A 26,687-nucleotide genomic window follows, 5' to 3' on the forward strand; every position below is an offset into this window, starting at 1 on the left:
TACCAGAGAAAAAACACTCCACCATCAACACAATATTAATAATTAGGTTTTCACCAAGTCGCTGGCTGTGACGGAATTTAGTGGAGTGAAACTGTTTACCTGTCTGATCATCTGACAGCTGATGTCAAAACTTCCTGGATCGGAGGAAAAATCAGTAAACAAACCCGACCAATAACTGACAGGAATGACCAGAGGAAATACAGTAATGACAGCTGTGTAAGCAACAAAAACCAAGAGGAACCATGCACTGCTTTTTTGTGCTCTAAACATATGTAATCGTATAGATGCTTGTTGGCATCAGAGTTAAATACATATTGTGTGTTTAAACAGCTTTTTCTGCTCTGCCAATTTGTATCTGTCTGACTGTGGTAGCTGCTGCCACACCAGGTAAAAGTCACATTTACTGGTTAACCATAGCCCCAGTTTGTGCCTCTCACGCACAGGTGCTAGTTGCGTTAGCATTAGCAACCGCCGGCATAAAAACTACATGCATGAATGAGATTCAATCCTCAACTAAGGACAAATGAGTCAACCAATAACTGCAGAATTCAGAGCTTAAAAAGATATCTAGGGCCAACGAACAGTAACGTCAACCACAATAAACAGCATGTCTCGGGCTGTGCACTGGCACTCGCCCACAAACACCCACACTGGAGAGCCTCTTGTAGTAGAGCAGCTAGCCGGGCTGCAACACTCACGCCCACGCAGTGACTATCTCCAAGGGCCACGAGTGTGCTTCGAGTGGCTGTTAAAGCTCCACCAGACTCACGGTCTTTCCGACTATTAGAGTCTGGTGGTAGCTCCTCAGTTAGCTCCGAGCTCTACGACGCTGTCCATGCCACACTGAGCAGCGATCAGACAGTCAGCATCTTCCTTGTCCCCTTATCCTCACCCCCTGAATCACACGTGAGCAGAATTTGAGGATGTAGTTACTTATCTCCGTCAATCATTTTTCTTTTTCTTTTTTTTTTAGTTGGAGCATAACATGCTCAATTTCTTCATGTTTCCGCAGTAACGGTCGCACTCCAGCTGGCAGTGTGCAGTTACAGCTGCTGTTGAAGACCTCAGGCGGATGGATGCAAAGGGAAGGGGGACAAAAATAACAGCGATGAATGCAGTCATGTGAACAGCAGCATCTCTGTGCACTGACATATCATGTGATGGTGCGAGACATTATACATGCATGGCTGAAAGCAGCAGGTTGTTACAGTGTTCCTTTAATTTAATGGTCTTCTAGCTTGTGTGTAATATTCTGCATTTTTCTAGTGTCTCTGTAGCCATTAGCATCACATCTGACCAGCCAGCCTCAGGCTATTCCTTTGAAATGAACCAAATATCAAAGCAAACGGACAACCTGAAACACGTTTGTGCTGCAGACATGAACTGGCCATCCACTGTATCGAAAGCCTGTGAGGTCCCTCCGATCGTCCACATTACTACGTCTGTCTCGACAGGTTTGTCCCTCGACACGACGATGAGTTGGAGCTGGAGGTGGATGATCCGCTGCTGGTGGAGGTCCAGTCAGAGGATTACTGGTACGAGGGCTACAACATGCGAACTGGCGCCCGTGGAATCTTCCCAGCCTACTACGCTATAGAGGTGACCAAGGACCCCGAGAGCTACAAAGGTACAGACACCGCCACCATTATAGAAGAACTGACCGTGAATGTGGTAATAAAGTTGCTAAAATGCCTTCTTTGGTCTGGCTTGGTCTATGAGATGAATTAGGAACATCATTTTAAAATGCTTAATATCTGGGCTAACTGCGTCCTGAACTGATCACTACAGACATGATAGCGACGATAACAGCATTACGTTGACTCGACAAGGTTGCACGTTTAGTTTGGCAAATCCCATCAGAAATGTGAACAATGCAAGCTAGAGTATGAGTACTATGTAAGAATTAATTAATATTACATAAATAGAGAGCAGTGCCACTTGTCCAGAAGCTTATCAGTATTTCAGTATCGACCAATCAGGAACTGTTTTCCAATTTAGCAGCCAGAACTAACAGAAGTGACTATTTTTTTAGCTAAATTCCTACTCCATTTAAGCTAGCATTTGTTCCTTATGCATTCTTATGCATTAAAATGATGTTTTATCTCAGTCTGTTTTATCTGTGGCAGGACTGTGGGTGTTAATTCACTGCTACAGTCAAATTAACTGTATGAGTTACAGTTACAAAAGTAAGCTAGCTGACTGAAAAAGAACCAGTGGAAACATTGGTGAACACTAAATGTTCAATATTTTTGTTTAATAATTATACATTTTGGCTGTCAACTTATAGATTTAGAAGTTATTTATATTGAAAACATTTTAAAAAAGGAGAGGGAAGAGAGTGTTTCTTCATCCATTTGTATTTAGATATCCACATGCTGAAACAAGTCAACAAGTCACAGGGGAAGGAAGCACTTCCTCACTGTCAAGCTGGTTGTCTAAAGTTGATATCAGGTGGGGCTGAAACAGTTGATTAATCGATTAGTAAAATGACGGACAATTAATCAGCAACTAAAGTCGTTTTGCAAACAAAGAATAAAAAAAATCTACTTCCAGTTTTGTCATTTATGAGGATTTGTTTTTCTTCCTCTCCTGTGCAGTGAAGAGCAGTGAGTGGATGGACAGATACCGGCTGAAGTTCCTGGGCTCAGTTCAGGTGCCCTACCACAAAGGAAACGATGTTCTGTGTGCAGCAATGCAGAAGGTAAAAGGCCCATGTTGTGCACATTTGTGCGCGATTGAGTGTGTAAAGCATTTCGCTGCTGCACTAAAGCAACATTACAGAGAAATAAATGCCACAAATGTGTACATGAGCTATTATCCCAGAAAACTTTGGTAGAAGACATGTAGCATGATGCAGAAAACTGCAGCGTAGTATGTATCCCATTTGTATCTTATGAACAACTTCTAAATTAGTGTGATCATTATATCAAAATATATCAATCCTTTGCGCTTAAAAACGCAGTAAGATGTTTACAGCACTTTAAGTACATGTATGTGTCATTTTCTCACGGTGCAACACACAACAAGATAAAGGAGGTTCTTGCAGTTGGCAACATGTCAAAGAAAGAATGAATGTATTATCTCATAGGATAAACAGTATTATAATGTTGATATTTAAAACTCTGAACTGACATCTTCTTTTATGTTTGTTTCCCAGATTGCCACCAACAGAAGGATGACAGTCAAGTACAACCCGCCTTCCTCCTGCCTCCTGGAGATCAGCGTGAAAGGCATCAAGCTCTCAGTTCAGGAGGATTATTATGCCTGCGACAGAGTAAGACTCCTGCTGTCCCTTTGTCTGTCTAATTAATGTAAAACTAATTAAGTGCAGCTGCATGAGGTTTGGTCAAATAACAGATCAGCATTTAAGCTGAACAATTGAGGCATGTTGCCCCCATGTGGCTGCCAATAGAGACTGCAGGCAGATATGTTATGGGGAGAAAAATATTGCAATGTAACGTGAAATTCAATGCAAAATGTCTCAAATAAAGATCTTTCTAATGAGTCACTGTTCAGATAATATGTGTGGCTATTCATCACACTTCCCAGAAGTATATCATTGGTATACTATAGTAGTCATAAAATAGTAACGTAACACTCAAACAAGAACTACTCTTGCGTAATGAATCGTTGTGATACTTGTGTGCATTGTGCATTTGCACCTTCTCGATGCTAATAGAGATTAATCCTGCCTCTTCCCTGTGTCCTGTTGACAGAGTAACGAGTGCAATCACTTCTTCCAGTTAAAGAACGTCTCCTTCTGCGGCTATCACCCCAAAAACAGCAAGTAAGTAAAGGCAGAAAACGCGACTTAATGGTTGTTCTGACTAAAGTAGCATGTCACATTTTTTGTACTCTCTGACTCGAAAGGAAACTTTCAACATCTGTTTGCCTCTCTGCTGGCATTCAGCTGTTTCACTGAAGAAGGCCTGAGTGCTGAAGCTTCATCAGTATAAAAAAGAGAAAGGCACATGGAGCCGGAGTGTGCAACACTACTCCCAGTGATCAGCACCTCACATGAACCCTTGGTGTGCATTTCTTTTCTGTACACATGCAGAGACCAAACAGTAATCTACCACAAGGTGTCGCTAGAAATCAACAACTGTACTAGACTTAAGTCAGAGACTGGAAGACTAATTGCTAATTGATCGAAGGTGAAACAGTCAACTCTGCCCTACAAAGCCAGAAACACAGTAACCAGAATTTTTGAATGTCTGTTCTATATTAGTTCAATCTTGCTGTATCTTAGAGAAAAGCAGTGGTTTGTTTGAGCTTGGACTGCAGTCTCTTTAATTAATAAGAAAATAAGTGAATGGTGTGAAGATATGGGTGTAGTCAGTAGTGTGAGGCATGTCACAGTGAATTAGTATGTGTTTGGAAAAACCGTGCCTTACCTGTTTCCCCTGTCTGTTCCCTGCAGGTATTTTGGTTTCATTACAAAGCACCCAGCAGACCACAGATTTGCCTGCCATGTGTTTGTTTCTGAAAACTCCACAAAACCTCTTGCAGAGTCAGTAGGGTGAGTGTGACTTTCTTTTCTTTTGTCCCATGTAAGACTCTATACTCCTCATTTCCCACTCCTCATAATTACTGGGATAAGTGATTCATTACTCTGACAAGGAGGCTATTATTAAATATCTCGTGAACTACTTCCATTTTCCAGATGTTTTTAAATTCATGTATCTTATGATTGTTTCTCTTTTAATACAGAATAAATCCATTTGCAGATTTCTAAATTCTTTCTAAAACACTTTCCGCAGAGTTGTGCAGTCTTGGCAGAGGTACTAAATTATAATACTGCATATTGAATTTGATCCTCCAAAATAAATAAGATCCAATCCAGTACCAACCTCTCCCCTGACGCTTCTCCACCAACATTAGCAGGTCTACACAGGTTTTTAAACAGGGGTACACCAGCTAAAAAATGCCTATTCCCACTTCCCGCAGCCAAGGCAGCCCATCTGTGATTTTTATCTGAATCGTTACGTTGTACGTCACTGACGTCACGTTTCACGTCACGAGTGAGCCGGAAACAGTTGTAACAGAAAAGAAAACAACATTGTGAAAGAAGCGTCTGTAAAATGATGGATAAATTCTTTTAAGTGTCATAACCCAACAATTAAATTGTTTTATCCCCCTTCACGTTAGCGAGGCGCTAAACTGGAAGTTAGCCGGCTTGTAGAAATGCTAATACTCCCTGTGCTCTGCAGACCATGATGGATCAGGTTGTGAAAACAATGAACAAATTATGTTTTTTACTTTCTGATTCGATTATTTTTCTCAAACACAAATGCAAGCATCTGCTCAAGTTATTTGTAAAAACTATTGGCCAATTATGAGTTGCGTCCAATCAATTGGAGCATTCCTTATTTGAATGACAAAGATCCCATGTCATTATAGCGCCTAATCGTGCCCCAACTATAAAGAGCCTGTGTCCTTCTACCACTCTTTATAATAGCATAGCATAGTATAGTTCGACGGTCGCATAAAGCAGTGCAACTTGATCTCTTAGAACATCAACAGAGAGGCTTTTATTTCAGTTTATTTTTAAGAAAGAGAAATGAAAGAAACCATCCATGTGAAAATACATTGAGAATTGTAAGCTAGTGGGACGGAAGCTAACCTCCACATGGGGTATAACCCTTAGGAATGCCCCAACCACCATTATTGCTGTATTTTCATCATTATCTTACATTTATTTGTATTATTTTATCTTACTTAATTTCTGTATAGATTTATCTAATTTAGCTGTTAATTTACAGCTCTGGAACTTGATTTGTGCTGTTTTGACGTTGGATTGACTTCTCTGTACAGTACCTTGAATCTTCCTCTGTGTATAATACCTACTCTATAACCTATGAAACTGTCTTTACCCCTCAATTAAGCGAAAGAACTGACTGAAGGATGCGTCTTTTTTTTTTTTTTTTTTTTTTTACAGGAAAGCCTTCCAGTTGTACTATAAAGAGTTTGTGGAGGTCTCGTGCCCTACAGAGGACATCTACCTGGAATGACCCTGCCCTGCCTTCCACCACAGCCCTGTACAGTACACTGTATCATAACATAATGTTGCATGAAGGACAGACGTATCTAAAATAATAATAAAAAAAAAAAGAAAAATTTAAAAATTAACACATCTGACAGACAAGCGTGAAAAGAAGGATCAGGTACTGGAACTGTGGTGCAGCAAGAAGAGATGAAAATGAGCCAAAGTAGGAGCGCCTTGAGCAAAGAAAATATGCAAAATGGAGTCAGTGAAGCGGTTGGACTCACAGGCTGTCCGTGGAAAGCACAAACATTGTATCACCGCAGCCTTGGCAGCGCTAGTTAGCCTGTAGCGTCATCTCGACAGGTGCAACACTGAAAGCCCAGGAGCCGTACTGGACTGCACCAGCGTGTACTTGCACCTATCAAAAGTAAACCAGTGGCTGGGATTTGGAAAACACATGATGAGTCTGCTATGACTTTAAACATTTTGGGTCTGATCATGAGGCACGTGTACTGTATATTTACTAAAAAACATCCTCACATTGAAAATGTACACAAGTAAACCAAATCCACATAGGAACAGTGAATTTCACCCTTTTAGCACACCTGATAGGAAGGTGACATCCACATTGTTCAGCAGTAACAAAAAAAATCCAGCCTAAAACAGCTACACGTGATGTTCTTTGCATTTTGGGGTCCCTGTTAGATGTATGTCGATTCTCGACAATTTCATCAGCTGTTTGACAGCAGACAATATTGAAGCCATCTGAAACATCAACAGAAAAAGGGCAGGTTTTTGTGTCTCTAAAGCTCTCTACACATGATCTGCAGTCTGAACTGTGGGCACTTCAAGGTGGGGCTCAGAGTGCAGTACACAGGCTCAGCTGTGACAGTCTCAGCTGCAATGTCTGGCATCCTCACCTATTACCAAACAATAGTTAACGCAGATGCAAAACAATTCTGCTACTGGTCTTGCGTAGAGGTCCTTAGAGTCATAGAGCCATGAGAGCAGGAAGTAGACTAGAATTGGAGTCGACAAAGTGCGGTGTGCTAAATATTGTCAACAGTAAATCACAAATAACTCCTGGAATGCACTCAACATCACTTGTCCATGACAGAAAAACAGTATGAGAGTGTACAAGCGTGGATTTTTACTTTTAGACATTTTAGCAGCTTCTACTGGTCCTGTAGCGCTCAGCTAAACAGCCTCCACCCTTTGCCCAGCAAACCCTTAGTCCTTAACTCCTAGTCTAATGTGAGACACACTGCGCTTCTTTACTGTGTGATCTAACTAGGTATCAAATCAGTGACTGAGACGTTTAATACCAGGAAGAATGAAAAAAAACATCTGGCTCTGGCTCTTTGATGGTTCAAGACGAGGTCCAACATACAAAATCTCCTTCGTGTGGTGTTCTAGAAACTTGCTCCTTGTGGTTTCCACATCAGAAATATATAAAATGCTCTCAGTGTGGCAATGATAAGATAATAAGGCTGATCCTCGGTACACAGTAGGTACAGGTGCTGACAGGGGAGCTAAAGTGAAACTCTGGTGTCTTCATATCTTCACTAGTAGTGCCTCTTTTTCATCAGATCATTGTGACCTTCCTCAGTGGACATTATCACGACATTTTAAGGGATTACCATTGAGTGTGTGTTGAGTTGAAGAGTTTGAATGAAAATAGCGATGTAGGAATATGTTTGATGTGACTTGCGAAATGTGCTGTACTGTACCTGTGCTGTCAATACTTGTTTCAGCACAGCTTTATGTCTGTTACCCGAGTATAAACCAGGGATGCACAATGTCTGTATTTTCCTACTCATTATGGCCGATTGGAACTGCCAATACTGATTAAGGCACATACAGTATTTTCCATCTAATTGCAGAGAATATTAAATCTCTACTGTTGTGGAATTGATTCATTAATACAATGGCCCACTTGCAGATGCAGACATACAGTAATCTTTCAAAATGTAGGCCTACACGTTCACTGGACAAATTCCGATTCATACTGATATGTAGTTTTTAAGGCTTCATTGGCTGATAAACAGTGACGTGCTGAATGCATACATATTGTTTATACATGTGGCTACATCTGGACTAAGACAAAGACGGCAACAGCCGTAGCAAAGCCACAAGCCTTGAATATTTTATTATTTATTATTTAATTGGTCAGCATTCAGATACCTAAAAGATTTTAAAAAGTCAACCAAGACTAAATTGTCATTTTGACCAGCAATGTTTTGACTGCAAACCACTGATACATTCACATTTGTGCGTGTCATAGGTACGTACCAAATTGACATTTCTACAGAACGTGTCATATCTTGAGGGTTTAAGGGGTGGTGGTGGACTTAAAGGCGAGACGGCTACCAAGCTTCTCAACTGTCTCAATTGTTACTAGACGGTGTGAGAGCACTGGAAATTTTATGGAGAAATCGGACAATTTCTAATCGTGTTTGTGCCACCAAACTGGGTGTTTTTAATGAGACCTCAGGAGACCTCGGTACATTTCCAGACCTCTTTGTGGCGACCAAAACAGGTACTTTGAGCCACAACAGGATCTTTTCCTAACCCTAACCAAGTGGTTTTGTGCCTAAACCCAATCAGACGATAAGCTCAGCATTTCGGCAACATAAAACTGAACCTACAGAAACATGAAGTTAAAGATACATTAAAGATATGTAAAGTTACATCATATCTGTGGTTTGCAGAAACATTCATAGCTAACATTTATCTAGTTTGGGTTGTGCTATCCCCTTATTATCACACATTTTCTCTAAACAGGACCTGAGAATCTGCATTAGTAAAATGAAGCTAATGGGACCACCAGTCACCCCAAGTGGTGCAACAAATCACCCCAAACCAACCCAAGATATGTTCACTGATCATTACACAAAACCACAGGATTGCCATATCTTTCTTTTAACCATCCTGAGTCCAGCACAGGTACAACACAGTTGTTCTGCAGTGAAAGACAAACAGAAAGTGTGCTTCCTACATCATTTATCACTAACACTGATTTATAACAGACTATTTTATGTGATTATATTCAACAGAAAATAATATGTCTGTAAATGAAAGATTATTATAAGGATGTGGAAATTGTCAATTCAGGCATCTCACCAGTCCCCATGGTTTGTTCCTTTGAAAAGAAGAAAAGAAAAAAAAAAAAATCTCTCACGAAACAGTCGTCTGCTGTTGCTGATCAAAGCCATCGTGTTCGCATCAAGAGATCAACACTGACTTTTATATGAGTTCCCTTCTCAAGAGCCAATCAGGCAGACAGGAGCAAATGTAAAGTAATGGAGGCTATACAAAGGGTGTATAGATATGCCATATATAAATAAATAATTTAATATCTGTAATTATAAATATGACACTGTATTGATTGAACATGTAGTATGTGAAATTTTTCTTTATTTTGGAATTTTTTTTAGGTGTGAATTATTCTTTATTTAAAATTTTAATGCAGATCTCATTGTGTCCTGTCGTTATTAAGTTTGGCATCACTTGGACATTCATTTCATTTACACAAAGACATTTATATCACTGTAGTTGTGAGGTCCGGGTGTTGATTCTCATCAGATCATCTGATGAGGCTGCCCGACTCCAACTCCAGTGACGATGCAGCATCCATGGATCTCAGCAGGGAAGTACGTAAGTACAATGTACAGTCATTGCTGACTTGCTCCTGAGTAGGGTTACTAAAATAGTAAGTCAGTAGTACAACCTTGAGGATTGTTTGTTTTGTGTGCGTGTGAAAATCCATAAGCAGGCTGTTTTTGTGGTTCCTCAGTACAGAAGAATATCACAACTGCTTGACCTACCTTAAGTTTTGCTGACAGGAAAAACCATGTCATCCAATTACAAAAGCAATTATTATCTAAGATCTCCTAACTAGAACTGTTATGACCTTCCTCAGTGGACATTATCACAACATTTTAAGGGATTACCATTGAGTGTGTGATGAGTTCAAGAGTTTGAATGCAAATAGTGATGTAGGAATATGTTTGATGTGACTTGTGAAATGAGCTGTACTGAACTAGAACTTGATTCTAAAACTAGCATTCGTCCTGTCATGCCTTTGTGTTTAAAATGTACATGCAAATGCCTGTATCCATGACAACAGCTGTCAAACATATATTTTCAATGGCTAACTAGCTAGTGCTAATATATACCCATTAAAGGAGCACTATGTAGTTTTGGTGAAGAACTCTATTTGCAATGAGGTATTATTATTATTTCAATAAACAAACTGTTCTCAGAGGAAAATAAGGTCCCCAGAACACTGTTTGAAGCTAGAAAGGTGGCAGGGTCCGCCAACTGTAAACAAAGTAAAACAGTATGAAATCAGTTGTTTTCAGTTGATTCAGTCATGTAAACAAAGACTGTTTGTTTGTTTGTTTGTTTGTTTGTTTAGGTATAACAATCAAGGGAGATCTTTCTCCTCTGATTAAAATGTTTTTCCGCAGACTTCACAGTGCACCTTCAATACGTGTTCTGAGAAATTCAAAGCTAGCAGGCTAGCATCAATGTTAGCCTTTCCAACAGCCTCATGTCAGAATTAACTACTTCAACAGACTAACACTGGTGTTAGCTTCTCCAACAGTAGCCTTTCAATAGTTAGGAAAAATGTTTCTGTATCCCCCAAATCCTTCCGAGATTAAAATGTATGTGTGGTAGGATTCAGTATTTCTGCTATCTCTTTAATTATCTCAGAATAGTTTCCTTGGACAAAAGAAAATGACTGATGATGATCTGCATAATTCTCATTTCCACCCAAAACATTGTTGCTCATCGATATCATGGAAACATGGCTTAGAGTTCCAATTAGCTTGTGTGTAGGGTGTCTAACTTTTCAGACTTAAAATAAGTCATACCTTATATGGAAATGGATTAGCATTTATTTGTTCCTTTACTAATTTAATGTATTTTAAAAAAGAAAAGAAACACACACACCAGTATGTTGGGTGTCAGATCACATTCTGATCACACATCTTTGCATTTCATCAAAATGATGTTAAAAAACGTACGCAAACAACAAGATGGTTAATTCCTGTTTTTGTTCAACATGTTTTTTTTGCTGGAGGTGATCAACCACACCTGACATATCACCTTAACTGTTTTACATCAGGATCTGTTGTGAATTCTGTTAGTAGTATTCATCCTCCAGGTCAGGTTGGTAAGGATATTCAGTGTCGGGTGGCGGAGGAGGAGGAGGAAAGGGCCTTTCACCATAATCTGCACCAACACAAACAACATCAGATGGGTGGGAACATTAGTCCATCAGTACAGTACATCAAAGACTTCGGCTTATGAACAAAAGGCGTTGTGGATTATCAGTGTTGGTTCAGTTGGTTCTTGGTTCAGTGTTTGTCTTGGATCCAAAGCACTGCCTGTTAGAAAAAGCACCCTCAATAAAGTGCTGCTGTATGTGGCAGTCTTACCATCTGTAAGGCCAGCGTGCTGGATGCCGGGGTCAAATAGTTGCTCTAACTCTGCTGTATGGTCGTCAGCTTTGCTGGAAGAAGACAAAACACTAGATGAAAACAAGGGTGACCGTATCGCCATCACACTGCAGAGGCTGTTTACAAAGAAACAGCTCAAGGACTCCTTTCAGAAAGTGGAACTGTCAGGTTGTTCCTTAATGAAGTCTAGACCGCACCAACCGAGACCAAGACGATACCGAGACCAGAGAGTACCGAGACCGAGACAAGGCCAAGACATGTGGAGGTCGAGACCGAGACAAGACCAAGACCATGTATATCAAAGGAAAATCATAACAAAACATCAAAATGTGAGTTTTCTTTTTTTTTTGCTGGGGGAAATCTTTACACTACTAATGATTAGAAGTTATTAGCTTATTTTGTGAGGGTTCTTTTTCACTCTTATCAGTAAGATATGGACAAAAAGCCTTTCAACGGTGGTCTTGACCGGTCTCATTCAAAAAAAACGAGTCTGCCCAGTCCGAGACCGAGACAAGACCGAGGAAAAATGCCCTCGATTCCAAGACAAGACCGAGAACCTCAAGAGCAATCTTGTGTACTACAACATTAGTACGGCGCTCAACACTTTTAATTTTCAACACTTTTAATATTCACGACATGCTTTGGTGAAAGGTTTCAGTTGTCTCCATGGTAACATGTTACTATCCTTAATACTACCATACTAGCCTGGGCATATCGGTGTGATGTGATTTGTAATAAGGACTGTGCTTATATAGCGCTTTTCCAGTTGTAGTGACCACTCAAAATCAGCAATTCACCCACACATTGATACACTGGTGGCAGCAGCTACCATGCAAGGCGCCACTTGCTCGTCAGGAGTGATTACCATTAATATGCACCTTCACACACCAATGGAAGAGCCACCGGGAGCAATTTGGGGTTCAGTATTTTGCTCAAGGACACTTGGACATGTAGACTGCAGGGGCCAGGGATTGCACCAATGACCCTTCGATTGGTCAACACTCTTTGAAAGTGTATTGTAACCTCCCATAAATTCTGCTTTAGTGTGGGCAACGTCATACTCAAAAAAGAAAAGAAAAGCCTGATTTATGGTTGCGTGACTCTTTAGTTTCAGGTGACAAGTGACATTCATCAACGTGTCGAGCACCCTACCATAAATCAGCCTTTCTGAATTCATTTGTGACAGGCATCCAAAAGAAAAAGATGCCTTTTCTTCAAACACGTTCATTCCAGTTCAAGTTTATTTTGGGAGGTTGCACTTGACATCAAACTGTGGTTCCTTTTAAATTCGAATGCACTCTGTAATTGCATTGAACAGAAGCATCTGCCAGATAAAATGTAAGTAAAGGCCTGAGCTGAGCGGCCATGTGAGTGAAGACATGCGTGTAATTATATTACATTAGCTTTCTTTAAAGCTGCTGTAGGAGTTCTTTTCTCGTTAAGTATTATATAGCTCTAAATTCCAACAGTAATCACTGTTATAGAGTGTTTGGCAAGTAACCCATGTCTCTCCTCTCTCTGCTCATGCAAGAGAAAAGGAATATTCTTGTATCCCTGGTATACCAATTCATGCGCTCTTGGTGACGGCTTGAATACTATCGAACAGGCCAAGTGAAGAAAAGTGTTTGAAGAAAAGAAAGAGGCAAAGACAGTTGCGTCGAGAAAAAAACAGAAGTGTAAGAGTAGTGCAAGTGTGGTGAGAGGAGGGAGGGGATCGCTAACTGCAAAACAGACAGGAAGTCAGCAATAACGACAACAACATGGACAGCAGCTCTACTTGTTGTCAAAGACATAAAAAGTTAACCTGCAGTGCAAAACGTATGTCTGCTCCTTATGGCTGTAGACTACTCCTTAACAACAACTCGCAACTAACTGTTCAATGGAACTAGCCGGCTTCTCGCTAGTTCGGGCGGACAGGGAGAAACAAAGCGGTAAGAAGTTGGGTGGTGGACTTGCTGTCCTTGTTAACTCCAAATGGTGCAACCCGGGACATGTTACCACGAAGGCAATAACGTGCAAGTCAGATGTCGAACTGTTAGCTGTGGGACTAAGGCCATGCTATCTTCCCCAGGAGTTGTTGTGTTGTTTACAGTGGCCCTATTTAGAGATAGAAAATAAATCCAGTTGTTTGTTGTCCACAGCTGCCTTCTGTTGATTGGTAGATTTTACTGATCATAAAAACAGAAATCACCTTAGATGAATACAATTTCAGAATGAATGAATGAAGTTGATTTAAATGGCAGTTCTGAGCTTGGCAAAAATCGCTAAGTTAAAAGCTGGAGTTTTAAATTGGAGTAACTACAGACTGTTGCCATGACTTTGGCCACACCCAACATACTGTGACAGGTTGCAACAGTCGAGACTTGAAAAAAAACTGCATTTGCTATCACTCAAAACTGATGAACACATCAGCAGTTCAAGCTAGTGATATACACGGTTTACAATCTATGTTAAACTGAGAACAAACATAAAGTAAGGCAAGCGTGATGAGCAAATGGGTGTTCACATGAACTGCTTTGCAATTCAAGCTGAGCTACTTATATTTGTTTACTGAACAACAACAATGGTGGAATGGAGTCAAGCAGCACACTGACGACCAGGAATAATATAAAGACGACCTACCTGCTTGGTGCAGGTGCAGTGCGATCTCCACCAATCACAAGAGAGATAACAATGAGGAGAGCCAACATGTCTTTAGTGATCCTGTCTGCTAAAACGCCTTGCTCAAACGTCTGCATCGAATCATTACAAAAGTCATCTCATTCTAGAATTGATTGTTGCATTTGTTAGTCTTCAAAAAAATTGTTTTTTTTAAAAAGGAGTGACGCACTGAATTATTTTTGCACTGTAAGCACAAACAGGTAGATTCTTGTTGGCATAATGATGTTATTACAGGCGATTATTCAGCAATATACATCTCATGTGTAAAAACTGGCCTTTTCTGCTCAAAATTAGCTTGGATCCATCTGCTTGGATCTGAAGTTTTGATTAAAAAAAATTCTCTGGCCTCTCCAAAACAGTCAAAAGCTTGAAGTCTATTTCGTATACGGTAGAGCAGTAAGTATCTGTGTTACACTCTATGTTGCCACAAGGCCACTCTCCCTACCAGGGACGTGCACAGATATTTGAGGGGACCGAGGCTCAAGCAAAAAAGCCCTTTTTTTGACCTCACCCACTTCTCAAACCACTTTACCTCAGAGTGCACATGTTGGCTTTGAGTGTTGTTCTTTTAAAAAAAATCAGTGATTCAGTGGACAATAGCATATCAATATCTGTCCTCTCCCTCTGTTTATGTTGGGACTTCCTTTCTGTGTATTGCATTACAATCAGCAGATGATCAAAATGAATACCTGAGCACAGCCTCGTGTGTGAATGAGCAATGTGAATAAACACAAATGATTCTGCAGTCAAGCTCACATGAGGCAAAAAATGTACTTCTCATTCACACATAGGGCAACATTAGTGTGCCTCAGATTCATTTGAATCCCTGATGTGGAACTTTTGAAAGATGCATGTCTTCATTACGATCTCCATCTTTTCACCCTCCTCTGTCCCCCATGTACGACGTGTAGGAATATGGTAGAATGAAAACATTGACTAGCAAATGCCTGTGTCACAACACTTGTGTGTGTTGTGCCTGTGTCAACACACACAAGACACAACACCTATCCAAACTGAAACTTCTCAGGCCTGTGATCAGTGTTCACTAAAGAAAAACAGAAGATCAATTTAGATGACACGCTTAGAAATGATGACACGGGTAAGAAATCTGACCTTTAGCTTTGGCTGCAAATGCCTAGAAGTCAACAACTGGTTTACACAGCATTTTTTGGTGCACATTTCTATAATAACCTTTCAGAATAATGTAATTGAAGTGGAGAGAAAACTAGACGTCTGCACCTTCTCCACAGGAGGAGAAATGTTACTTTATACTACATACATCTGTCATGCATCTGACCGGTTATTCCTGTGAAACCCCACTTACTTAACTTAGCTTTAGCTTTACATTTGTCTCAAAACAAGTGTCACTTTGTTTGGCTATGAAACAGGGCAAAGGCACAGCATGAGTTGATAGATTCCTGCTACATATGCAGGGAACACAGTGAGGTACTGTGTCTTCATTTACAATTCCACAACCAGGTTAATCCAGTTACAGAGGTCAACAGATATGCTTTTCATTTCATGATGTTCCAACCTTTCCTGCGAGCTAAGGTATATCGTCTTTACCAGTCGAACCGGTCTCTACCAATTGGCAGACCACAGCCTGACAACTTAAGGTGTCTTAAACAATTTCCCCTCGGGGATAATAAAGTATTTTCTGGCTGATTCAAATGCAGTTTATATTCATCCTTCATTTCAGGGCCAGACCAGGGGTTCAAACACAGACATATTGGAGAGCTCCTATCATCTGGGAGGGGATGTTTGACCCCAATCTCTACGACCAAAAGCACATCGAAGGCCAGTCATCTGTGGCCCTCACCGTGTTTGCTGTGGGCAGGTTGGTTTCTCCATTAAAATTATGACCGTGAGAACACATTTGTCTACACTTTACAATCTTTGCTGTAGATCAAGATGCCCTCCCTGCAGGTCAGTTACAGCTGAGTAACACTTAAGCCTAAACAATGCCACACACACTTCACTCTGCCTTCAGTTTAGTTCACATGGCTCCATCCAGCCACATATAGTCCCTCTTTTTTCCTGCCCATAAAGAAGTCTGCAAAGTCATTGTTTTCTAGCAATGTTGGTGAACACCTGCACCTCTTTGTGATAAACATCACGTTAAGAGATGACTGAGGTTTGGTTCAGACTCAAAGAAATGACCTCAGTGCTAAAACAGACAAGAGGGCAATACCTATGTATCATGCAAACATAATAATATTGTCATTTTTATAATGTTTTTCTCATTATCACAATGATTTATGATCTCTACCTAAGGTACCTGGATTTCTACCTCGACACTTTCCTTACGTCTGCAGAACAACATTTTATGTTGGGGTTACCAGTGACATATTACGTGTTCACGGATCTACCGGATATGGTTCCAAACATCCAGCTTGCTCCTCAGCGAAGCCTGAAGGTCATCCATGTGTCAAAACAAGCCGATTGGCAGGACATCTCTATGATGCGCATGAAATCAATATCAGAAACCATCGAATCAGAGATTCGTCACCACTGTAATTATGTCTTCTGCTTTGATGTGGATCAGGAGTTTCAAGGGGAGATTTGGCTCAGAAGCTCGGGGGGATTCTGTGGCTTTGCTGCACACTGACTTTTACAAATCTCCACAGGAGAAGTTCACCTATGACAGACACCCCAAAACCAAAGCTTTCATGGAAACCGGGGATTTCTACTACCACGCTGCTATCTTTGGAGGCCTGTGGGAAAATGTGAAGAATTTGACAGATACCTGCTATTTGAACATCATGGAGGACAAAAAAAATGGCGTGGAGCCTCTGTGGCAGGATGAGAGTCATCTAAACAAGTACTTTTGGTCTTACAAGCCAAGCAGGCTTCTCTCCCCAGAGTACTGCTGGGCCGAGCGTATTGGTGACACTAACATTAAAGTCACTCGACTAATATGGGCAAAAAAACATTATGAGATACTTCGCACTAAATAGAGTGGCTAGTAGAGACACAAACTGGAATAATTTGGGAGAAAAACGCAAAAATGTTTACTGTAAGCTTTGCATTCAAAAGTGGTATGGCAGAATAAACTTCTGGTAAATCTATAACTCGGGTAAATCTACTGTAAATGGTTGTGTTTGTCCCTGTGTCAGGTATATCTTTTAGAGTAGGGGAGTCAAAACTTTTTCCCTTATACCCCTTTTCAATCAAAGGGAACCGAGTGCTGGTTCTGGCCTGGTGCTAGTGCTGGTTAAAATTTGCATGAGAGCCACCGTAGAGTTACATCATTTGGGTTATTTTGTATACATCTCTAATGTTCCAGCATTGCGAGGAACAGCTGTGGAACTGTGGAACACGGAACAAATGTGAGGACATTAACTCATTGCAATGGTTGCAATAACCCCGCCCCCAGCCCCTGACGTAAGTGGTTCTTTGTTCTAGACCGGCAAAGTGTTGGTGCCTGGTGTTGGTGGAACTGTTTTTTTCGGCTGAGAGCCAGTTCTTTGGCTGTCGAAATGCAAAGAACTGGTCCTTGAGTAGGCACTGGCTCCAAACCAGCACCTGAACCGCCTTGGTCGCCTTGGTATAAAGGGATACTATACCTATTGTATTGTATCGATTTTTTTTGTACCTTAACATAACAGCTTCAGAATCATTTTGATGGTACAGTGTCTTGTAATAGGGTGAATGGTGTCTCTGTCTCAGCTATCACTTGTTACTACACAATGTAACTTCATTTAGAGGGTAAAATCACAGCGTTACATACATGTTTACTTCAACAATAAAGTTTTCAACTCAAAACATTGTCATAACATAATGAGTTTTTTTTTTAGTTAGCACCTACATTACTTCTGACAAATTGTTACAGACCTGGGATTTGTATTTACGACAGTGGTGTTGCACTCAGAAACTGTGTGTGTGGGGGGGGGGGTTGATTTCTACATAAGGTTGCTTTAAGAGAAATGGCCCCAGGTTCCCTTAATTGACTGACTTCCTCAGCAAAGTGTTGCTCTGCCCACCTTAGCCAAATTATGAAAAATAATTGTTGATTGATATGAGCACACAGGATGGGCCCTACTTTGAACAGCCCTGTTTTAGAGGGATTATGGTTAAAAAAGGCATGATATCAAATTTTCGTAACCTAATGTTAATATGAATGAATACTGTGCTGGTGTCATACGAGGTAAGACCTAACAGGTTTTGCAAATTGGCCAGCTACACATGTTGGGTGCAATTTTACATATATTCTTTGGTTTATTGTCTGTTTATATAAGTTTAAGTGCTCACCAGCACACAATGTTTGTGTTGCAGAGATACTGATATTTACGGTTGTAAGGAAATATTATACTGGGTGGTATTCGTAGTAGTATAGCAGAGAGCACTATAGGAAATGCAGAATTTTAATGTACAATTGAAATGTTTTTGGTTTTTTTCCTTCTGTACCACCTTTTCATTTCAGTTTCTGCAGAAAAACAAACACATTTTGTGTGTGCCTTGGACTCATATCTGCAGAATCTGAACAGACAGACATGCATACTGCTTGTCAAGAATTTAAGACTGCCCAGCTCACCCCTGGGTGGCCCACCCTACTGCTCAGCAGGAACCACACGGCAGCCACCTGTGTCATTCAGCTAACCTCAGATTCAGCTTGGACCTGTCTGACTGAAGCCAGTGATGCATTATTCATAGACTGCCACCATCTGGCACATCGGCGCACTCTGCCACCTGAGCACTCACCCTGTCAAAGGCATACAGTAGAAGAAAAGGGCAGTATATCACCAGAGTGTACAGGCCAAATGATGAACTAGGTCAGTTTAAGGGTCTGTTAGATTATTTATTTGCCTAATATGTCTTTATTTGATAGGTTTCTGAGAAAATGTGAGCTTGTGTCTGGATTATGTGCAACACATCCCAGTCTGAGGCAGTGTACATTATTTGTCTGAACAAACTGAGCCACAGAACACCACTTTCCTGAAAGAAAAGGTAATCTGTAGTAAAAATACACAGTGCAGCACTGCTTTCTAGTTTAAAGATCAAAGAGTTAATGCAAGTAAAGAAGAAAAAAAATATATAATGAAGTGCAGTTTGGCCGTGTACCACTTGAGGGTGCTAGTGTCGCTTGTTCAACACCAGCTTGCAGCTTTGTGGTCTCCTCTACCTCTCTGCCTATAAGTCTCTTCCAAAAATGTCTAAAACAGGTTGATTTGCGTTGGAAACATGTTGACATAATTTCACCACACTGGCAGACTTTCTAATGTCTTAAGAAAATTAGACTTTTAGGGATCAATAATAAACATAAATGACTTGATAAGATGCACTGTATGGCTGTACCAACTATAAACCTGTAAAAGTTAAGTGTGAAGTTGGGTTTCTGTTTAAAAAACAAATGCTGTTTTTTTTGTTTGTTTGTTTTTTAATGAAAGGAAAAACATTATTAAAGCAACATTTTTTACCAGTAATTGTTTATGGTGACATTTTATGCATGCATGCAAGCTTATCTTCTTTGAAAATGTTGGATTCAGTGTATCATGCCGCATTGCGAGTTGTCTCTGGCCCAGGTTTTCATACACGTCACTGCAGCTTGGTTGTTCAGCTTTGTCCAGTCGTAGATTGGAACATTGGTACATCTCCTAAAACTCAGCAGCTATATCAGCAGCTGCAACCTTCGCTCATGTTGACAAGTTATGTACGTCATTCCTCGAACCCACACGGTCTTTAGTGAAAGTGCTTTGAATGTTTTTGCACCTTTATCCTGGTGTGAGTTACAGAGACACTTTTAACTTGATTACTTGATATGTATGGAAGATTATAACATTAGGATTAAGGGCTATTCGGGCACTGAATGCACGCCCTGCTACTGAACAGTGACCTTGCTACTGGTAAAGTCACTGTCATGATGTTATTTGCTGATTGTATTAAGTCAATCGCTTGTTTCTTTTATGTGAAACTTTTTATGTTGCTGTCTTGGCTAGGACTCTCTTGTAAAAGAGATTTTCAATCAGAAAGGGAATATATTCCTCTTTACAAACTCTCCGCACACCACACGGTGGTGCTCATAGCTTACTGAGCCCACAGCACAGTTATACAGGGAAGAAGCACAAAGTACTTTCCAGACAAAGGGAAATGCAATTACAGGAATACTTTGAAAACACCAGGGTCAAGTTAAAAAACAGTATGATGATTTAACTGAATGAGATTTGCAAATAAAAGAATAAAACAGCAATTGATGTATTTATAAAGTTTGGTTTTATTCTTTGTCCTATGACAGAAAGCACATTGCTTCAAAATGCTCAACTAACACAGTTAATCACAGTTTACAAACATCAAGATGGCTCCCAAAAAGTATTTCTAAAAGGTTTGGTCTGCTACTGGGCTTGTGGTTATGAGGACCAACAATACACCAACCTGACAAAAAAAAAAAAACTGTCTGCAGACTGATAATCTGTGTCTATCCTAAGATCATCATTCAACTATAACTATGCAATAGCAAGAGGAGCCTCACTATACAGCAAAGAGTCCCTTTTTTCTAAGTCTTCTTCACTTAGTTTTAATCCAACATTGTTGACAACTGACTCTGCCTCCAGACCAGCTGTGCCTGTGCAAACTGTTTCAAATAAAGCTCAACACACACAACAAGGTTGTAAAAAAAGATACCCTGTGGACTTTTCTCTATTAATAGCACCCATGGCTGTGCAGACAAAAGAAAACAAGTTTGGGTATGGTTGCTCTCAATATCTGCTGTCTTAATGACAGAAAGAAATGTGACTGTGCCAAAGTAGAGCTCAAGAAGAACAACCAGCTGCCAGCTCAACTTGTCTGTGCCCTCATTTGTGTGGAAATAGAAACAGTAGGGGGCTGGTGAGGGCGCACAGTCAGCATGTGGTGTCTGTTCTTCAAGAATCAAAAATAAAAGAAGTGAGGTCAACATATCAAGCTAGGCAGAGTATTCTTGGATGCTGTTCTGTGACAACAACTCTCCATTGAAGTGATAGAGGGAGGAGGGGGTATGTAGCTGTGCATGTATGCAAGTGCTGGAATTAAACATGCAGTGCAGAACTTTTGTCTCCCCCTTCTGGCAGTAAGACTAATTGCCCACTTTCCAGGCTCCACCAATGTAGCTGCCACTGAGCCTGCTCTGTCGCTACGGTTACTCCCCCTTTCAGTCAAGCAACAGATCTTTGCTGGATGACGTCAAACACATTGGTACCTGTCCTCCAAGCGCAGGACACTCGCCACAGATTTAATAAGTGAAGTATAATGCAAAATATGGAGAGATTTAACTGCCGGTGATTGGCTTAATCAGCATTGTTTGAACTTGTTTGGCAACATATTGAGCAACAGATGTTCATTTTAAATGTGAAAAGTCCTGCACTCTGGGTTTAAGCACCATAGTAAGCATAATAAAATGGAAATATTGTACTTTTTAACTTCACTGATGGCAGGGTTTAAATGTTATTTTGCAGTTTCAGAAGTTACTTTTAGTATGAAGTGAGATCATAGATATGGCTGCTGACAATACGATCACAGCTCCTGTTGGTAAGATGGTTGAGTTTTGAGTCTCATTCCCAACTCGTCAAATACTGATCTCCTAGCAAGCATCAGTGTTTGATGAGTTGGAAATGAGACTCAAAAATCATCTATCTTACCAGCCGGAGCTTTGAAGGTACAATGTGTAAGAAAGTGGATTTTTGGATTTCCCCAACTCGTCAAAAAATTAGCTGTTGGGATGGCGGCCGACCCGACCTACAACCCCAAAAGTATTTGACAAGTTGGGAATGAGACAACACTCTAATGAACTTGACTTTTATGTAAAGAGTTTCATATACTGTAGGTATGGTAGGGAGCAAGGTTTGGAGGTAACCTCACCATTGTCCCTTTTGTACAGCTGGGGTCAATGTTTAGTATTTAAGTATTTAAGTACTTCTTCCCCCTCTGGAGGTGTGTGTTGTACTTCGAATTCAAACTCACCTATATCAACTTCATTTCACCTGAGGTGTAAAGCAGGTCAAATCACCTCGCGTCCAGGTGCCCTTCAAGTCATCTCCATTGATATGTCAGGTGTCTCACACACAGCTGCTGTTTCCATTTGAATGAGGCAGCAGTCTGGGCATGCATGGCACTAACTGAACACACACAGCTGTGTTCACACTGTGTGGTAAGTCTGGTGCAATAGGCAGTCATTAATTCTTCCCGTCTTTTGGTACTAATAAACTAATTAACAGCCTGTCCTCGTCAGAAAAATGATCATATAGGTTGACCATCTAGCAGCTTATTACGACCCATATTTACATTTCTTGTTAGGCAGTGACCTTTAGTAGCCTTAGTAATTATTACGACAGCAAAGGAGGAAGTCGGGTGAAGTATTATAAAGAATGACAGAAATGGACCCAGAATACCGCTGTTTGTATCCCATGTGCAACCAAAAGTCAACAGTTATTTTAACTTACTGGTGCAGTTAACTTACATCCTGTACAAAACAGGTTAATTCACATACGTACCATATGAATCAAAATATGCAAACAAAAGAAGTTTGATGACATCATGAAGTAGCATGGGGTCATTGTCTTCATTGCTAAATACCACCATTGCCAATGAAAGTCTATCTGACGTGACTCTGGCAGAAATGTTAATGGGTGGGGTAATGTTTTTAAGTTTTATTCAAGTTATGCACAGTCACGTTCGGTGACCTCCTTCCTCAAGTTATAAGGACAGGCAACCAAAGGAAACGCACCGATACCTGGAGAAAACTTGTGGATTTCTCTGGGTTGAACATTGTTGGAAACATTCAGGATACTGTAAGTACACAGCTCAACAAAATATCTAATAACTGTCTAGTAGTTGTATACCTTTAAGCAGCAGAAGAAAAAAAAAAGCCATCTGATGTAGAGGTCACTCACAGGTTAACAGACCAAAAGCTGTCACCTGTTTGTCTAAGCTATGCAGTGATCAAACTCCCTCACTGAATCAATAGTGTCAGGTGTTCTTACACAGAAAGGTTGGTCATTTCTCTAACAGGCCATGTTTTTTGAAGCAGCAGTTTCAGGTTGGGACATGCTGACATCATACTGCACTCGTGTTTTACGAGAGGTGACAACTGTGTTGAAACCCAGCTATGAAAATATGGAGGTGAACTTGAGGCACATAAACATCATGGCAAACATGAAGTCAGTAGTAAGTGTATGTACACCTGCATGCGTCTCTGGTAGTCTGACACTATGTTTGTAGATCTGCCAGGCCTCCCTGTGCCCTTTCCGCCTTGAAAAGGTGCATTCTTAAAAGCACTTCTGAGCAGCCCACTCAAACACAGAAACAACGTGAATGAAGGTCTGAATCAAACCTTTTGCCTTTGCTTTCCAAAGACTGCAAGAGAATCGACTGAATGAGGTGAAGTTGGCTTTCATTTGGGGTTCAGGGCGAACTTGGTAAACTACTAGCATTATTTGAAGCCATGTTAGCAGCATGGTTTAATGGATGGCATTGTGTCACCAGGATGCCACTTTGATTTTGATTAAAATATCTCAACAATAACTGGATGGATTTTAACTCAGGACAGACATTCATGGTCCTCAGAGGAGGAAGCTGACTGACTTTGGTGATGGTTTGACTGGGTGCCACCATCAAGATCAAAATTTACTTTATTTAAAGTATTTATGTCTTAGAACTCGCGAAAGTGTTGACATAGCGACCCCCTCCACTTTGTGTTTAGTACGACTTAGCAAACTTAAGTATGCTAACAGGCTAATAAGATATAATGTACAAAGTTAAGCTCCTTTGTGCTGCATAGGAGAAAATGAATACAAAACAAAAACAAACTATTTTGTGGAGGGAAAGGTGCTGCTCCGTACTCTGGAAGTGCAGTCATGGGTGTACAGTGTGAACAGGAGGGGGCTGAACACACAGTCCTGGGGGGCTCCGGTGTTGAGCAATAAAGTAGAGGATGTGTGACTGTCAATCTGACCTCTCTGGGGTCTGTTTGTGAGATGGTCCAATATTTAATTACAGATTGTTGCACTCAAGCCCAGAGTGTTTACTTTTTAAATCAGCTTCATTGGTGAGGTTGTATTGAATGCTGAGCTGGAATGAACAAACAGCATTCTGGTGTAGCTTTTCTTATATTCTCCAGGTTCGTGAAGACTGAGTGGAGGGCAGTGGATATGGCATACTCTGTGGATCTGTTGGTTCTGAAAACATACAGTACTAGTGCGGGTCTGGGCTGACTGAGATGCTATCTTTGATGTGCTGGAGAACCAATTTCTCAAACCACTTATATTCTATATCATAATAAGATGTTTGGCATGGTAAAGAGTATATCTAACATGTTGGCATTAGCCTTTAGCCCAAATCACAGCCTTATAGAACTGCTAGCACGGCTGTTTTTTTGTGAGGAAAGACAGTTGTGCAAAACATTTGCATAACAATGTATTTCAATTGCAAGATATTTTCTATCTAGCAAAACCAATAAATACTATAAACCTAACATCAAAATCTCAAATTTGTCCTGTTTCAATATTGAGGGATCGCTAAAGTAGACATTTTTTAAGCCATTAGCATATCCCAGGTACCACACAACAGCATGTTCTCTTGTCAGGCGATAGCAGGTCTTTTTCTGAGATGTTACAGTATACAGTGGGAATACATTGTTGAGGTCTCTGGACATAAAGCATGAACAGCTGCTGTATTCCTTTAGCGGTTTTGTTCTCATCAACTGTACACAAAACACAAATGAGTCTTCCTAGAAGTTAACAGAAACCCAAAACTGATCTAAAAAGAAATTCCTGTGGAAATTCCTTCCTCATTTATTCTTTTTCAAACGCGAATAAGAATCAGCAATATAAGAGTTGAGCCTTGTTTTGTGAAATGAAGGGCAGATTTTAGAGGTGCAGAGGTTTTACCTCCCCTGACTCTCACACCGATCTCTGACTTTGAAGAAAGTTGCTTTCACAGAGCCCTAAACACAATAGATCCCCCCACCCTTGCGTGCCCTTGTGAGAGGATATATGTCAAAGCTGTAACATCATACTTCAAAGTATCACTTTGACTCTCCACGGGTCACATTCCTTCATGATGGTGGAGGACGTGTGAATGGATTCAACCTTGTGTTGGGAGAGAAGGAAAGGGAGAAGAGTTAAAGAAAGTGGAAGAAGAAAAAGAAGAGAAGCAGAGAAAATTGCAAGGGACAAGGAAGACAAGAAAGAGGAAAAACAGAGTTATGAGCGTAAAGTCCACTGACACAGAGCAGCATCTGGCACGGCTCATCCTTCCCATCATACACATTCCTGTCTGACACGCTCACAAAGCACCATTGTAATGAACTGGATCTGAATCATATCCTCGCTGCTACTTAGCCTATAAGCTGTGACCACATACACACACACACACACACACACACCACACACACTCGTTTGGCCTTGAGCCACCTCCATTGTGCAGAGTTATGGGCTGACAGTTTTAATACCACCTGTAAATGATTCCCTACTGTACAGAGAGGAGGTGTGAACTTCAAAAGATAAGGAAAGAAGAGATGAGGAGGAGGATGGATGAGCCGTGATATAGTGTTGCTAGTGTCACGTGAGCTGTGGTTGAAGGGGACACAGCATGCTCAGTGTGTTAGTGTGTGTGTGTGTGCAGTCTTCATACCTGTCCGTCCTTTACACATCAGAAGCATCGAGAAGATCAGAGTGGATGTCAGAGGTGGAAGTTGACTTTTAGGTTCACTAAAAGAGAGAAAAAAAGAGGAGAAGAAGAATGAAAGACAGATAGAAGGAAACACAGTGTAACTCCAACAGACAATAAGACAATATTGAAGAGAAAAGATTCAACAACAATTCCAAAAATGAAATACTTAAGTAACAAAACCTCAAAACTCTACTCAAGTACAGCAGTACATAAGTTACTTCCTCCCTCTGGACACTGCAGCTGCGGTGATGGTGACTTTCTTTTCCATGTAGATACACACTGAGGCTCTCTTGTAGCGGGTTTTTCCCCACTGGCAGGTAAAGCACACTAACCTCTGTCTTGTGGATTTTCATAGACACCATCTGCAGCCACACGGGGACGGCAACATCTATTTTGTGATTTTTACGCTACTGGAATTGTTTCGCTGCTGTGAATAGTCAATATCTGCCAGCGCAACAGAATTAATTAGGCTGGTTGCTTGTATTGTTTATACCACGCAGTCAGAAAGTAGCAGTAGTCTGTAGTGTAGTAGGTGTTTTATGTTAGAGGGATCTGTATAAAATGGACATTCCCTTCAGTGTCCATCTGATGTGGATATAAAACCCTCAGTTCAAAGTTTGCACAGTTACTTATTTCATATTTTGCTTATTAAGTTGTAGTTTGCGAGTCTGGTCACCTCCCTCATCTTATTGGTCATTTGACATGCAAGATCATGACAATCATTGGGGAAAAAAACTAAGTAATCAAAACATAAAAATGACTTTAAGAAGTCAAATGTTTTGTCCAAGTCAACAACAAGTTTTCTTCATGGATGTCACGTAAGCTGAAGTTCAAAGTGAAAGAGAGAGAACTCATTTTCTCCTCATCACATTAACATAGTGAGCGTCTGCCCCACAGTCATTGTGAAGAGCGGGCAGGTTTTTTAGGGAGCG

At 40.6% G+C, this 26,687-nt stretch overlaps 2 protein-coding genes and 1 long non-coding RNA gene across 4 annotated transcripts in view; 2 read left to right on the forward strand and 1 right to left on the reverse strand.

Annotated features, from left to right (window-relative positions):
• Positions 1 to 9,459, forward strand: part of mapk8ip1b (mitogen-activated protein kinase 8 interacting protein 1b) — a 53,113-nt gene extending 43,654 nt beyond the window's left edge. For both annotated transcript variants that reach the window (XM_084361188.1, XM_084361189.1), the window contains exons 7-12: positions 1,455 to 1,627; positions 2,598 to 2,701; positions 3,158 to 3,274; positions 3,717 to 3,787; positions 4,421 to 4,519; positions 5,939 to 9,459. In XM_084361188.1, the coding sequence (XP_084217314.1) occupies positions 1,455 to 1,627; positions 2,598 to 2,701; positions 3,158 to 3,274; positions 3,717 to 3,787; positions 4,421 to 4,519; positions 5,939 to 6,011 (637 nt within the window). In that variant the 3' untranslated portion in view covers positions 6,012 to 9,459. The remainder of the gene's footprint in view (positions 1 to 1,454; positions 1,628 to 2,597; positions 2,702 to 3,157; positions 3,275 to 3,716; positions 3,788 to 4,420; positions 4,520 to 5,938) is intronic.
• LOC311262066 lies at positions 7,732 to 10,289 on the reverse strand. The gene is made up of 2 exons (XR_014623205.1): positions 9,810 to 10,289; positions 7,732 to 9,716 (listed from the first exon to the last, which is right to left on the reverse strand). It is a non-coding gene; the product is annotated as an uncharacterized lncRNA (long non-coding RNA).
• A 5,583-nt stretch (positions 10,290 to 15,872) lies between these two features.
• On the forward strand, positions 15,873 to 17,323 carry LOC311268409 (N-acetyllactosaminide alpha-1,3-galactosyltransferase-like; the record flags this gene model as incomplete). The annotated part of the gene is given in 4 exon segments (XM_084372054.1): positions 15,873 to 15,952; positions 16,390 to 16,663; positions 16,665 to 17,001; positions 17,292 to 17,323. Coding segments are annotated over 4 exon segments (723 nt in total).
• Between the last annotated feature and the right edge of the window lie 9,364 nt (positions 17,324 to 26,687).

This window comes from Pagrus pagrus (genome assembly GCF_965226575.1).
Source record: "Pagrus pagrus genome assembly, chromosome: 1".
Classification (NCBI taxonomy): domain Eukaryota; kingdom Metazoa; phylum Chordata; class Actinopteri; order Spariformes; family Sparidae; genus Pagrus; species Pagrus pagrus.